Source organism: Bombus huntii, chromosome 14 (genome assembly GCF_024542735.1).
Source record: "Bombus huntii isolate Logan2020A chromosome 14, iyBomHunt1.1, whole genome shotgun sequence".
Lineage (NCBI taxonomy): Eukaryota > Metazoa > Arthropoda > Insecta > Hymenoptera > Apidae > Bombus > Bombus huntii.
The window spans coordinates 10,789,119-10,805,090 of NC_066251.1; the positions used below are offsets into that span (position 1 = coordinate 10,789,119).

A 15,972-nucleotide genomic window follows, 5' to 3' on the forward strand; every position below is an offset into this window, starting at 1 on the left:
TTGCAGGTTTAATGACCTCTCGAATAACTCTTAGTTACTAACTATTATATATATTATGATTCTTACTTGAAATTGATTAACATTGTATTATATTTTATTTCATTAATTAACAACTATTAGCTCTTATTTGAATAAAATATAAGCCCCATATATAAAACGATAAGATATATATATATATATATATATATTGGAGATAAAGGGAGAGATGCGAGCGGCTAACGGGTACACCCGTAACATTACGACGACACTGGTAGCCTCCTCAACCTTTCGCGCCGTGTCCATGGCTCTCTCGCTCGGTTTCATGGGACGGATACGGAAAGGAGAAAAGAGAAAGAGAAGTACACGGACAGGCGGTTGCCGAGTGACTGAACGTCGCTGCGGGTGACTGGGACGCGCGGGGCTGCGAGTTACGACGGCGGGAGAAGCCAGTCGGCGAGTGGGGATGCTGAGGGGGAGATGCGGAGAGGAAGTTGTCGCTGGTAGGGGAAGATCGGAACGGACTGGCGGACCGAGCCGTCAGTCAGTCGTGCTTCGTCGTGGGGATGAGATCGCAACGAGGAATGACGTTGTACGATCCAACATTCGCGCGTCGACGGTGACACGGTATAAAGACTGCACGCGGTTTGTTCTACATACACGTTACACGTGTCACGATCGTGGATTCAGTTCCGTTTCGTGGCAACTAATCGTGGATCATTCCCGTTTGACGGTACGAGAGGCGTGTTTCCCAGGCTGTGCAACTGTGCGGTGCTATCCCCGTTTCTCCATCTTCCGCATTCCTCGCTTCGATTGGAGTATCTCTCCGTGCACGACGAGACCGTATATCGACATCGACGGTTCCACGACAACCACGGAGACCAATAGCACCAGATGCACAATCCCCGATTCGATTGAAGGAAAGCTACAGGAATACCAGCTGAAATCGTGAGTGAAATCTATTAATAAACATCCTCGCTAACTGTCAGTCCTAGCGACACTCCGTAAATTCCTCGTTTTGGTATCGAAACGCGTGTCCGGGCACTGTTACCTTGAGATGGTGTCGTGCAACTAGCAGCTCGTCTTGCGATATGTATAACTGACTGTGCGCGCACGTACGCACTATGTATACGCGTGCAATTTTGTCGCGTTCATCTTTCCACGATACGGGAACGTATCTTGACAGCTTTGCTGCGCGAATGTCGTTTTTCGCTGCTTCCCGGTGGCGGGATGGGCGTGCTTCTGCCCACGTGCAGTCGTGTCTCGTTTCCAACCCATTCTTCTCCACGATTCCGTGAACGTACAGTTTTAATCGCACGATGATTTCCTCGTGCGTTTAAATATATAAAACGATGCAGACCAATGGCGTCTATTACGTGGCTCGCGTCGACACGCGGACAGGTTTGTTTACGTTTTTTTTATTTCCGCCACGGCGAGCAGCCAGTACGTTTCCTCGGCCGTATTTCAAGTCGTACTAGAGTGGATGATCTTCCGATTCTTATTGTAATGTTATCTCTATAGAGATGACGATTATTCGACAACCGTGTTTGACTTTCAAACGTTGTGTTTCAATGTTTCATGGAGGAAACACGATCTCAATCACGCGGTTCGATATCGCGGTTGCGATTATCGAAACTAATAAAGTGACGCTGCGTGGTAAAGCACTGCGCACGATTATTGTCAATTGGAGATCGGCCATTGTCCGTACCGCGCTTCTTTTTTTCGATAAAGTAATAGTTTGAATTTTTATTTGGTCTCGTGTCGCACGAATTATACTTGGAGTATAGAGTCGTGTTATCTTAACGAGTGAGTCGAACGAGCCGGTTTTCTGCGCGTCTCGTGTTCTCGTTGCACGAGAACCACACCGGTATAAACTTCATGGCAGTCCGTGACCCCGAGTATTTCCTGTTACGAGAAAGGCCCTTGCATGCCTCGGTTCGTTGCCATTCCTTTTGTCCGCGATAATCAACATTGCATAACTAGGCGTCACTCGGAAAATTTTTAAAGTGTCGACGCATTAAAGGTATTTATTTTTCTTCACATTAAATATTCTAGTCTTTTCGACTCACAATTAGTCTGTTCGAAACACGTAAGAAAGTTATCTGCTATTCAACGGTGGATTTTAAAATATATTTGGAGTTTTTAGTGGTTGATCCCTTTGTTATCGATTGGTATGTTGCGTTACATGTCACTTTTATTTTAAACTGTTTGTATCTGTACTTATACATATGGAATGCAAAACATAGCAGGCATATTTGAATGTTTGAAAACATTGAACGAGAGTTTGCATATTTCAAGCGAAGAGGTTATTCATATGAAGTTTTTGATTTGTCGTTTTATAATTGAGTCACAGAATATGTTACACAATATTCCTGTTATACGTGTATTGACTAGTGTTTACACACAAAACATATCATATGAGAATTTTAAGGAATTATAGGATTCAAAAAATATGTTTTGGAATGTACTTATTCGTTTATTTTTGGAAAATATATTTAACAAGTATCATGAATCTACAATCCATGCATTATTTATTACCAAGAAATACACGATTTAGTATTGTTTCTATTTGCATGTACATATAATTATATAAAAAAGAGCTTAAAATTCTCGTAAATATTTCTGTAATCTTCTTAATTCTTTTGCCAGTATCATTAAGTTTGAATTCAGGACAGTAAGATTTGAAAAATTAATTCACAAAACAAACCATGTGACTGTTATCACTTGTTATCGAGTAACAACTGCTCTTGATACGCAAAGAGAAAATATGTCTCACCAATAGTCGTTAGTGGTAGGATATGAAAGTCTAAATACCTCGTCATTTATCCACAATATGTTAGGACCACCTTGTCGAAAACCAAGAATTTCTCAATTGCAGTAGGGGATTGAACCATCGATCTATGCCTTTATCCCTATTTCCGATGCGTACCTTTGTCGTGCTAGAGAAATTTTTGTGAACTGTAACTGCAGCCAGCTTCCTTGTCGTAACCGCCGGCTGATACACATCGACCGTGCGTAAAAATCGGTGCTCTTTGGAGAAAGAGAACTCGGTCACGTAGCAGGCAGGTAGGCAGAGGCTCGTTGAGGGGCAAAGGTCGCCGATTATTACCTGGCAAAGAGGTTCAGCCTGGTCCGTTTCCATTTAGTTGGCATGGCATGTGTATGCGTTCGGCTCTTCTTTCCATTTGCTGGTTGCCAGGTCGATGCGACGCGACAGTGGACCGTTCGAACAGTTTCCACTGCGAGTAGAAAGGCTTTCGCGTACTTTGTTTGAAAATTAAAAAAGGGAGAAAAGGAAAGGGCGGCGGAGGAAAATGGTGGGTAACAGTGGCGTGGTCAGAACGAAAGACGAAGCGATAATAACGAAGGGTCGAAGATAGAACGAAAGAGACGAAAGCGGAGAGGGAGTCGGCTTAAATTTGATTCACTTCTCTGACGCTGTCCTCTACCACATCAGCCGCTCTTATTCTCTCTTTATCACTGGAGCACCCACTGCGGAAGTGGAGGAGGAAGACCGCAGAATGCAATTTCCTCGGGGCATGAAGTAGATGTTCCAGTGGACCGCTAGCTAGCCAATGCATCGCGGACTCTTTTTTCCGGAAGTCTGCTGCTCGCTTCTTCCTTCTTTGAGCCCGTAATGCCGTGATACTTGGCCAGGTCAGCTCTCATAGCGCGGTAATTTTCATAATTCTTACGTGGACAGAGGTTCGGATTAGCGGATTAGCGGATTAGCGATCACGGATAGTAATTGTAAATGGAGGCAGAGATACAGGATGAAAAAGAAAAAAGAAGAACGCTTGGAAACGATAATTGAATTAAACTTAGAGTTTTCAGAGAAACTTCTTCCTTTTCTTGCTAAGATATATACTTTTATTCGTATTCAAACACTTCTGTGGAATTTGTGTATACTAGCGGTATATGCAGTTTTTTTTTGGAAATGTGTAAATTACTGGTAAATTAGATGTCCTACTGATTACCTTCTTATGAAGTTGATCATGAAGAATAAAATTAACAAAGATAGCAAGTAAGTATTCGGATACTTTTGAGCGTTAATACGAAAAGGGAGAAGTGAAATTACGTAGAAAATCTTTGTGTTCGAACTTTAAGAAGATGCGAGTATTGATTTGAGTATGACTGTGTCCCCTTGAGAACAATGTATATGTATGTATATTAGAGTGTAGATACCGTTGTATTTGAGATATATCATTGCCAAAATCGATGATCGGAGATATAGTAATTCGAATTTTCAATCGTTAGCATCGACCTTAACCTTTATGTATGTATTCGGCATCGAGTGAATCGCTTATGCATTTTTTGGGGTAATTCATATTTTAACAATTTTCTGAATGGATATCTGGTCGCTGCGTGTAGAAGCATAAGTAACGCGCGTGTACAGATGTTTAAGTTTAATTGTCTAGTTTCCAGGAATTTTTCAACTTATTTGTTCTAAGTAAAAATTGAAATTTGTCGGTAACGAGAATCTTATTCGATTCTTTCGAACAAAGAATCAATTTTGTTCATGATTGGTTTTTTAAGAGCTGGCTGGTTTATTTTCACGAAATAAAAAGTTATATTTTCGTTTCGTTTTCTGATTTTAATCAAGAGAAAAACTGGCTGTTTTATTCTGACGAAATAAAATTACATTTTCATATTGGTGGATGAAATAGCAGAAGCGAAATAGGGAGGAAATGTAACCTGTTTCGGACATAAAATAGAGCTTTCACGAAGTTGTGTATTTGTAGGGCCACCAATATCCTCTCCCCGGAAGTTGAATCGTCTGGAACGTCGCTCGAACGTGACGATAATGCGAATCTTCAGTTTTTCTTTACGATTCTTCTCTGCATGCTATATAGTCGAGTAGAATTCAGGACAAGTATGCGAAAAACAGTTTTATTCAAAGCCAACAATAAGCGTTACGTCAGCTGCGCAATTATTTCAAAAACTTCCGGCTGCCATTTGAATTAAAAATTTCTATCCAATTTCTATCAGATTTATTTATTCAAAAAATTAATTCACAATCGATAGGATCTTGTAAAACCATTGTTAGACGGAACGTAAATGAAAGGGGAAGAATAGGACTTCTATTTTCGCTGTTTATCAAGAGTCAGCCTCTAGGTATAAGGCCGCTACGCGAGGAAAATGTTTGTACTAGTTGCAATCTGTGCTCCGTATTTCCATGTTTAAAATAGACCTTTAAAATTTACTGACTCGAGGGGAACGAATATCACAAACGCAATTTCACTTGATCGCGGTGTAAACGTTCTATCGAATTGTAACCAGGCGAACCGCAGCTTGAAAATCGAGCTCTTTTTCACGAAACCTAGCGACCTTTAAAATGCATCGATAATACGGCGCGATAGTCGTTTCCATTTCGTCCTTTGAAACCGTAGAATTGCTGGAAACGGTACGACTCGAATACCGAATCCTCGCAGGATCGTGGACATTTGCGAGAAATATTAGTTGCGAATAGAACATTGTGTGTTTCAACTTCTTTCTACTGTACCACGCTATCTTGAATATGTTTCCTAATTTTATCAATTTACAAATATTGTTTTTCAACTTGCGTTCGATTTAGATATTTTTCAATTATTTACATTTCTAAATAAGTCGAAGATTTATCTTCTCTATCCTTTGCCGTGGAATATACAAAAGGATCAATTGCAATTTTAACTAGAGAAATATTCAATAGAAATTCGAACTCCAATTTGCTCAGTAAAAAGCAAGCTGATTCGATTAATTGGCAATTGAGATATGCGCAGATCGTGGAATGATGTGAAGTATGTTTAAAGGGAATATCGAATATCAATGCTACAGTGTATTTATTCTTTCACAAAAAAAAAAAAAAAATACAATTTTCAAAGAATGGATTTGAATTTCAATGTTTTAATTTTTACTAGGGATGAATTACTATCGGTTCGATTACATATTATCGATACTGTTGATTTAAAATAAGAGATATTGAATAGAGACAGTTACGTAGATGTTTGAATTTCGAATTTTTTCTAAATGGAAATTTTAATTTCGCAGTAGTTTATCATACTCGTTGAACATTGTATGCAAGAAAATGTATGACGTCAACGAAAATTTATGTTGCATCGTATAAAAGCTTACCCCAAAAAGAGAAATTGGGATCAGTGTTACACCAGAAGTACAATTTCCTCAGGGAACGCGGTTCTCGTTCCAAGAAATCGTAGCTGTCCGGGACGACTGATGCGTGTTTCTATACTTCTCATGCAACTTGATTGTTCAAGTTTTTTTCCCACGTGATTTTAATAGCAACTCTAAATTCCTCTTATATTTTTTCCTTGCAATATTTAAAAAAATATCCTCTAAGCATAAACAATGTACCTTTACATTATTAATTAATATATAAATTTATGTTATTATTTTATATATTTTTTATATAAAAAGCTTTCTGTATCTTTTAAATTACTTTTACAAAGTATTTCTCTCACAATACTCTTCAAAGAAGCAAAGTTATTATGACAGTGTTATTAATCTTATCCGAATTTTTTAATGCATTTCAACAGCTGCATTATAAGTTGTTCTTTCGCATTGGTAGTGTTTTAAATGTGGTCAATGGAAAGTGCAATTTTTTTCCGAAGGACATATAAAAATACAAAGGAAATAGCAGCAATAGTTCTCTTCTTAAGAGTTCCAAACACATCGGTGGCTATTGAAGCTCGTTAAGGGAAAAAGAAAAGGAAAATTCACATTTCCTTAGTAAATCTCTCGTACGAAGGAAATTAGGGCGAGTTACACACTGAATGCATTTTTCCCGGTATGCTGTGTAACCATTCCGACATCTATCGATCCTGTTTCTTTTCATTTGAAAATCTCATTCGTTCGAGCACTCCTCTCCCATAAGGATGATGCAAGTTACGTATACGTGATCGTTGGAAACGCGATAGTTGGAAAAAGCAATCGCTAAAAACCGACCGACAACTTCATTCTCAAAAATACGCGGCGCAAAGTTTGTTAATTCGCGGTAAGCTTGACGGTCGTTGGATAGTTTGTTGTAATTGGATAAAACTATGGAAATAATATAACCAGATAGTTTAACGTCGCACGTAAAACCGTAACCATTAAAATGTAATCAGAGAGATAGGCGCTGCTCGTTGGACATCAGTTAAGTCTTCATTGATATGCAAACAATGGTTTTACATCGATGTCTTAGTTATTCTCTTTACCTCACTGGACCGTAATTTAAACCTTGATCGTGGCTGGTGCAATTTTACGAGAATACGTAATTTTCCGTAAGGGAAATGGAAAGGCAAATGACTTGGCGTATTTCGTCCTCGGAGTAATTGTGCCTCGTGGAACAAGAGACTGGTCCATTTGGAAATTGTTTTCGATTATGCTCAAATTGTTTTCGGACATACGATATCTGTAAATACCTACATAATTTAACACTCAAGATTTCTACAAAAATATTATTAAATGCATTAACGATAGAAGGTATAAAAGATCATACGCGTGGAAATATGCAACCTCTCTAGGTATTGGTCAGTATCTCCCCGCGTTACTTGCAGCTCCTATTTTCCTTAATATTCTTCTACTTCGTTGTAGTATTTTACTGATAAAAATTGTTTGTTGTAGTTAATTATGTTCTTACTTTCGTCGTTCTCGTTTATCGAAATATCTGAATTGCCGAAACGATTTTCAGATCCGAATTTGGTTAGTGACAGGCGGAGGATGAGTTAAGCGGTGCACGAAGAAAAGAAGAGCAAAAGAGAGAGAGAGAGAGAGAGAGAAAGAGGGACAGAGAACCAAGCACGAGGCTACGTCATCGACAAATTTTCCTAGGTATGCAGCTAGCAGCGAGGATGCAACGGTCGATGACGTGAATCGACCGACTTTTCGGTCGATAACTGCCTGCCACGTCTGAATGGCTGGCCAACCATTTGGCTACTGCTGTCGGAGGACTGTCTTGCCATCGTATGGGGACCGGATGGCCGGTGTCTAAGTGCGTTTCCTCCGCGTGGTTCACCGTACGATAATCTTGTCTGTAACTGATACATTTCTAGATATTCCGTTTCCATCGTCTCATTCCCAAATGCTGTTCGTTTACGGCTGAAATCGCTTCGTCTTCTCTACGAAGTTTCTTCGTACTCCACTCATCCATCATCGAGTTCGAGTAAAAGAGAGAAAGAGAAAAAGAGAGATTGGAGAGAGGGAGAGTTACCAGCACATTGGAGTCCCACGTTGGAGTTTCGCGAGATAGAAGAAGCGAGAAGCGGACAGGAACGCGGGAACGGGGGGACGAGCGGCAACGTTTGGAATAACAGTTTGTTGAAGGTCGCTGCCGATCCACGTAATCAAAAAGTTTCGAACAGAGCGGGGGAATAAAAAAAGGCTAGTTCGGATAATCTCGAAGCGGAGAGGGAAACGAAGTGATTGGTGGGTTTGTTTTTGTTTGTTAATCGTACATCGAAGGTAAGTGGGCACATACTACGGAGGTTGTGTCCGCATCCGCGAGGCGGATGAGGACAAAGTGGACGATAAACGCGGACCTCACCGATTCTACGTACGTCGCCCTTGATTCGGAGGACAGCCACGTGTACCGTACACGTTTACGATTATCGGTATCACAAGAATCACGTCGATTTCCCCACTAACAGCCACATGACTTGACGATCGCCCCACCTACCGCTGTTCGTCGTTGAGCGAAAGCGGCGACAGTGGCAGCAACGTCACCGACGAGGGAACGACGAAACGACGACGACGACGACGACAACCATCGACGACACCGATGACGACGACGACGGGGAAGTAGAGGGAAGAAGAACAACAGAAAGTTGGTAGTCATCGGTTCGCAAGTGCGGAGGCTACTTAACGAGTAACATAGTCCGCTGACAGTTCAGTTGGCCGTAGACGGTCAGCAGGTGCCAGCTATACTGTCATATTTCACCTTTTTCCGTTTTCTCTCTTTCCCTCTTATGTGTCTCTCTGTTCTTCACCTTCGCTATCATCCAGTCTATTATCGCTTGCCTTTGAACAATTCGCTAAAAGACGTTTATTTCTATCGTGCGTGCGATAGATAGATAAGTGAGCCGTGTTGTTCGTGGTGGCAGTGCTGGTGCCGTTGTTTGTTGTCGTTGTTCTTGTTCTTGTTATCTCCGTTGCCTCCTCCGCCGGTAGCAGCGGCTGTTTTAGTGGATAGTGAATAATAGTGTTGAGTGTGAAACTGGAGCCGCTAGTGGTAACAGTTGCAGTCGAGAGGCAGAGCTATCATGTGCCCGCGGAAGATCTTCGGACTGGCCATCGTCGCGCTGGTGACTCTTGGTGGACGAGTGGCAGCCTATACGAATCAATGGGCAGTGCATATCGAAGGAGGAGCGGAAGTCGCCAAGCAGGTCGCACGGGAACATGGATTTCAATATCTCGATAAGGTAGGAGCATACCCCGCGTTTTTTCCTCGAAATACTTTTCGCGGTAATTCGAAGATTATGGAAGAGATACGATACGCGATTTATTAATTTTTTCATTTACTTTGTTGCACTATCTCTGAATAGTTCAAGATGCTAAAATTTCACTCTTAATCTTAAGCTACTAGATAATATGATTTATATGGGCTAATATAAATTAAACGATGGCATTGAAAATGCATCAAAAATGCATTAACTTACTGACAGTAATGCCAAAAACCACAGTTTAACAAACAACTATTTCTTGTTTATTTCACGCTGCAAGTATCTGGAATTCTATTGAAACTAATATCAGTATTACATCGCCTCATGTATCTTCGAATTATTCGCATTCGTAGAACAACTTTGCATATCATGGATATAAATTATGCGATAGTATACAATATTATATTATACAATATTATTAATTTTTTGTTAACGTGTGATTGACAAAAAATGTGCCACATAACTAGGAACGTAACGTATAAACGCGCAAGCGTTATTGATATTGTACGTATTGTGTAAAATACAGCTGTGATTGCGCAAATCGGGAAAATACGCAGGTTTTTCCCTTTCGATCGCACTCTAACTCAATATTAGCATTGTCGAAGAGGAAGATTGTGTTGTAATTCCTCTTGAAACGTTTTGTAATCATTGAGAATCATTCATAGACAAGACAGTCAAGTGTCAAGAATAATTTTGGATACAAAGGTGAAGGCATAGTGTTGCATTGCATGTTTGATCTGAAACGCATGATTCGGTTTCTTGACGAAGTTTCTTATATTTGCGACTTTTGCGTTGGCTTTCAAACAACCGTTGGAACGTATGCTAATTTGTAACTGTTCAGAGTATCATGCTTAGCTTTTATTATTAATACGATGGATATAATTAACCCGACGACTGTTTGATGAGCAAATATAATATGACCCTTGTCGCAAAGTATCAATTTCCTCGAAATCTAAAATCGCTGCAAACCCTAAATGCTAAATTCTTCTGTTAGTTGCCGATTCGAGTTCATCCGTAAGTTTTCTGACATGGACAATTAGTCCGTCTCGAATGATGCAGCGACCGTGTCTTTTCAGCGATCGTTATTTAAGAACTGTATTATATAAAATGAAGCAAAGTGAAGGAGGTAATAAGCAAAGTCCTTCGGAATGCGCATCAAAGATCTCTCTTTGTGTAACCACTTGAAAACATTGAAACAGCCATCGTCGAAAGTTCTCTTATCTCTGCTTTATAATTAACAATCTCTATGAATCGAGGGAGAAGGAATTTTTCAAAAACAAATTATTCATAATTTTATTACGCTTACACTATGTGGTATGTAGGATATGAAAGCTTTTGAAATATTCGCAACAATTACCTGGATAATAATTCAAAAATGAAAAAAATACAAGGAAGTCGTTTTAGCGGAATTTTCTGCTTGCTTTATCTGCAAGGACAAGTAAAGTTGCTCAATTTCTTTCCAATCGTCGCAACTTTCTTACCGTCGTGTAAGCAGATATGCGTTGCGTTCAAATTAATTGTATTTCTATCGTTTTGCGATCGTCGTTTCGGTTTGTTATCGATTTTTCGGATAGTACGACGGATTGATGTTTATTTCTGTGGATAGATTGGTTCTCCGAAATACCAAATCGACCTTGATATCACGGCCAGAAAATTTTTCGTGGTTTCGCGATCAAAGTGAGAAATTTCTGTGAGGTGGGTGGGCTCAATCATGCGAGGCTCATCTTTTCCCGTGACGTGTAATATCGAGCTTGGCTCTGACTCGTTGAAGAGGAACGAACATTCCTAGGTTCCTTCAAAAAGGATCCGAGAATATTTGACTGTAATTTTGATACTTCTCTGCGTTCGCGTAATTTGCGTTATATTCTATGAAACTGTTTGTAAACTATAACGGTGAGAATTTGCTAGTTTCTTGTCGGTAGTTTACTTTAAATATTTTACATATTTTCAACATTTTACACGAAGATATTTGTTCAGCATTTCCTGCATTTGAGATAATATTAAACAATCTTTTGTAAACGAGGCGTAGATGTTTCAATGCCTCCTTTGTGTTTTGGGAAAAAACGAAAGCATATATTTTACGTTGATTGTTAGTTTTTTTGTTCAAAATAGGTAATTATTATTTTTAGAGTTAAAGGAAATTTTACCCTGTTACGCGCTTGAAGGTATTTTCGATATGATCTTGTTTCCCTATCGTTAAACAATGTCTTAAATTTCTGAAAAGTATGAAAAAATGTCGATACGTGTAATCTTTTACATTATTTTTATGCTGAAATGTCATGATATAATTTCAATTGGTCGTGTTCCACACTCGAAGATATTAAATTATAACAGCAAGAGGGAATGTATCTGATTTAAATTTTGACCAAAAATGAGTGATGATGATTGTTTGAGATGAAACGATGTGCTAATATTCGTTTGAAAGAAAAAGAAAGAAAATAAAAAAAACAGGGTATACATGATAATATCATAGGCTTAAATGTAATTCTTTATTTAAAAAGGAAGGCTACAAATTCTCGCAAAACATTTCCGCTCGCCGTTTTTGAAACTCTTTGCGGGATAAAATTTTTAAAGGATAAAAATGTTTGTATTCGTAGTATCCTAATAAGGAAACTCCCGGCGCCGAAACGAGGGCGTAGAATTATCCCTGCACATTTAATAAAAATCCTGCTTTATTTCGAGGTAACTTTTATCTCTGGGAAACGGGGCTGGACAACTAGGTCATTTTTTAACTACTTTATGGGTTATTGCGATGTTGATGGAAGTTTGACGAATCAACGTTTATTAATTTGGAAATTTAGTAATTTGCGCGTCAATATTATATTTCCTTTCTTTTTTTTATCCATCGTTATTGCTATCGTTCGTTGTAAATTACAGGAACTTAATTGCTCCCGCGTCTTTGCACGTTAAAATGACGCGAAGATCGCTTCGACTGGTTTCGCGTCAGCATCGAAGACGGAAATTAACCTTCGAACAAACATTTCTACCTAAATAGTTTTCATCGAAGCTCGTCTTTCCTATCTTCGCTTTCCGCGTCAGTTCTCATTCAATCGTGGAATATGAACCTGATCCGCCACGCGATTCAATGGAATAAAACATCCAATGAACTAAAACTGAACGGTTGTTTAAGTTTTGTTTCAGCTTTGTAATCGTAGCTTCCACTTATTTCATTTAAAAAAAAGTGGTGCAAAAAAGGGGAAAATATGATCATTAAAACGAAAATTTTATTCGAACCAGCTATTGCATGCGAATTCATAAGCATTACGACTAAGATGGTTTCTTCTGTGAATTATTGTCGCGACTAATCTCTGGATGAGACGTGTTTGCGTCTGACATGCGTTCTATTGGCAGTGCAAAAGTTGATTCTTAGAACTGCACTTAGAACAATTGAACACGCTTTCAAGGCATCTTCCCGGGCAATGGCTTCTCGTTTTTAACGTTGTTTGCGCAGCAAAGAAAATTTACTTGCATGCCGATCGTTTCATTCGGGTTTTCCCACTTATCTCGTTTTTAATTAGATAGAAGCCGGTTGTGGGAGCGTTAAATGCGCTAAGAATTGCGTAATAGCTTCGCTGAATTGAATACATCTGATGCAAGGTTGATACGCACCAAATAGTACAATTGTAAATAAAAATATTTGCGATTACAATGTACGGATTGAGAAACATGATCGAGTACGATGTTGTCACGTAAAATTCCACAATGGTCGTTTCAAAAGGAATACGATAAGTAATACGATAATTTATTGCGTTCTTATGCCAATAAAGATTTCACTGCTGCGGTAAGAGATACGAAACTCACGTCTTTTTTCTTCTTAAGTAGAAGGTGCAGAGGTAATTGATGTCATTAGCGTTGGCTTGTTCTTGTTTTTAAACCTGTTAACTTCCAGATTCAATTGATCTATTTCGCACGTCGTCGATATTGCCGCAAATTTCATTTTGCTGATGCTTACTCTTGCGTTAACTTCAATGTACTCTAGTGACCTGCATGATGGAGTATATTTACTTATTTTTGCTAAACACACTGGCTAGCATACATGCCGACGAGTTCACAGGTTTGTTCGCCGTGTCTTGCGTACCGGTTGTGTTTTCAAGAGCAATTTGCGTCCCCTTAAATTTCCGCCAGATGGTTTACCTTCCAAGTTAAATTTTTTACTTGTTTGAAATATGAAGTGGGAAATTGGGATATTCGCGAAACTGCGCTACTTTTCCAATTTTATTCCTCCAATTTGCAAGGAAGATAAGTGTTTTTCGATAGCTACTGCACCCAAATTCCCTTCTGTTTTAAGGAAAACTGTTCCTTGATTTTGCTAATTCACGGGGATACGAACAAATTTTTAATATACTAATCGAAATAATGTTCATTTTAAATACGTATATGTTTAAGAGATGGAATATAACTCGTAAGTAGTTAAATTTCTTTATATGCCTGATTGTAGATAACATGACCACATTTCTTGTGTACTTACTATTTACATGAGCAGATGGGGGACGGAGACTGCGACCCGTGGTGATAACGGGGATTCCTAAAAGCGTTTGCACAAGATCATCGTTTCCTTTGTTGATGCAACGCATCGTTTATCAGTCGCCCAAAGCTTAGTCATTTCATAAAAGATACATCTTTTTTTTATCGATATTATTCATTCAAGTAAAATTCGCAGTTTCGTGGAAATAACTACATGCATTTATCGTTCCGGCATTATATGGCATGTTCCTAACGACGACCAATTGTTCTTCGCTTTAGCGATTTCGTAACTGAGTTCCGTAATTATACATAATAGGAAACCAAGCGTGTATCACGTAAAATAACGTGGAATATGTCGTGAAGCTCGCACAACTTATACTTTGGAAACCCATTATGTTAAAGATAAAACTCGATAGCAATTGTGCTTAACATAAAAATTATTTCGATAAACGTGTAATTTTCTATTCCTTTGAAATTGCGTGACGAGTAAATAGCTTTTTAGCCACATATGCGACGATTGATTTTAATAAAAATGATATTGACGATCGATCAAATAACTATCACAGAAATTGTCTGTTAGGTGATGAACTGATCGAAACGGTAGCGCGTACTTTTCACTTATTGTCAGATACTCTTGCTTCTCCATTCTACACAGTGTTCTTTTCTTCTCGTTTTTGATTTTCTGACACGCTATGATTATTTTGCATCGGCGTATAAAACGGGAAAGCTAGTTTATCTTACCGTCATCGCTTGAAATAATCTTTACGAATTAATTTTTTTTTACCGAAGGTCAGACTTTAATTTCCGTTTGTGGCTTTCAAAAGTTTTTTCGAGGAATTAATTTTGTTTTCTTTATAAGTTATTTCAAGTTTTAATAACAAGCATTATGATGCATGCCCGCCGCTTCAAAAAATATATCCAATGTTTCATGCGTGATAAACTCGTTATTGTTGCCATTTAAAATTTTTCTATTTTTTAGTACACGTACAAAATTTTAAACAATGGAAATATAACAAATTTTAGAGAGATTTGTGTTGGGGGTGTCTGAAACGAGGTCACACGATAAAAAATGGGAACAGGAACGGTCTATCTGTGCTATAGGTAGATGCATTTAAAGTTTCGAAAATATATATCATCGTTTCAGAATCGAGCGTAATTTTATCAGGACATGTAGCGGTATAGAGTAATTCTTTGAAATTACGAATGTATATAGCTAAATATATAGCTATGTAGCTAAAATATATTCCTTATTTTTCGATTCTGTCCAGATTTGCGTGAGTAGTTTGTAAACTCTTTCCCTGAGAGTCTCTTAAATTTTTGTTAGGAGAAAATACAACCCACGAACTAGAGAACGCAAATAATTGTAGTGTTTCAAAAAGTCAGAGACTATAAACTTTTAAAGTAGCCAAGTTTTCGTATGGGAGCATAGTCTGTTCGGAGAAAATGCTTAATCTCCCGAACTATAATTTTTAAGGTTGACAAATATATCGGTATAACAAATATCACATACTTGTCCCTTGGCACATATTTGCATTGAATAAAAATTGTGGAATTACCCTCTACGAAGGATTGTACGCACAGGGACAGTCTCACACGTGTAGATTTTATCTTGTTTAAAAACGATAACGAATTACATGCCGACCGGATTCTCCTTTTAAGGCGTTGTCAGATTTCTACCGAACTTTTGACCGTTCAAGTTCTTTCAGTGAACTTTATCGACATATTCACGGTAAAAGGTCTGGTTATTATAGCGCGATTTTAAAAATTCTAGGTGAATGGGAGGAAGCGATTTGTAGAAAGAGTTTTGAAGCTCTTCTGCCTTGGTAACTTGTATCTTGAAAGTTCCGGACGAAAGGATTATTTTCGCAACAATAAGATCGTGTTCGAAGTCCTGCTCGCGAAAGAAGGTTTGCTGTTAAATCCTCTTTGCACGTGGTAACGGTTGCGGCAAATGAAATTAGAGGTGTTACTTTGGAAAGGAAGACGTTACGCGACTGAAATAACATAAACATTAATTAGATCGTTCCCTTTGATTAGACCTCGTAATCTCATATTAATTCCTGTATTACTATTTAGCAACAAAAACTTCCACGGACTTGAAGATAGGAAGATCACGGAA

General features: G+C 38.6%; 1 protein-coding gene across 4 annotated transcripts in view; it reads left to right on the forward strand.

Moving 5' to 3' along the window:
* Nucleotides 1-505: 505 nt before the first annotated feature.
* Nucleotides 506-15,972, forward strand: part of LOC126872810 (furin-like protease 1) — a 230,889-nt gene continuing 215,422 nt past the window's right edge. The window contains exons 1-3 of one of the 4 annotated variants that reach the window (XM_050632991.1): nt 506-924; nt 7,643-7,942; nt 8,004-9,368. In XM_050632991.1, the coding sequence (XP_050488948.1) occupies nt 9,210-9,368 (159 nt within the window). In that variant the 5' untranslated portion in view covers nt 506-924; nt 7,643-7,942; nt 8,004-9,209. Of the gene's footprint in view, nt 925-7,642; nt 9,369-15,972 lie in introns of all 4 variants that reach the window. The other 3 variants (XM_050632990.1, XM_050632993.1, XM_050632992.1) reach the window with 3 other exon arrangements.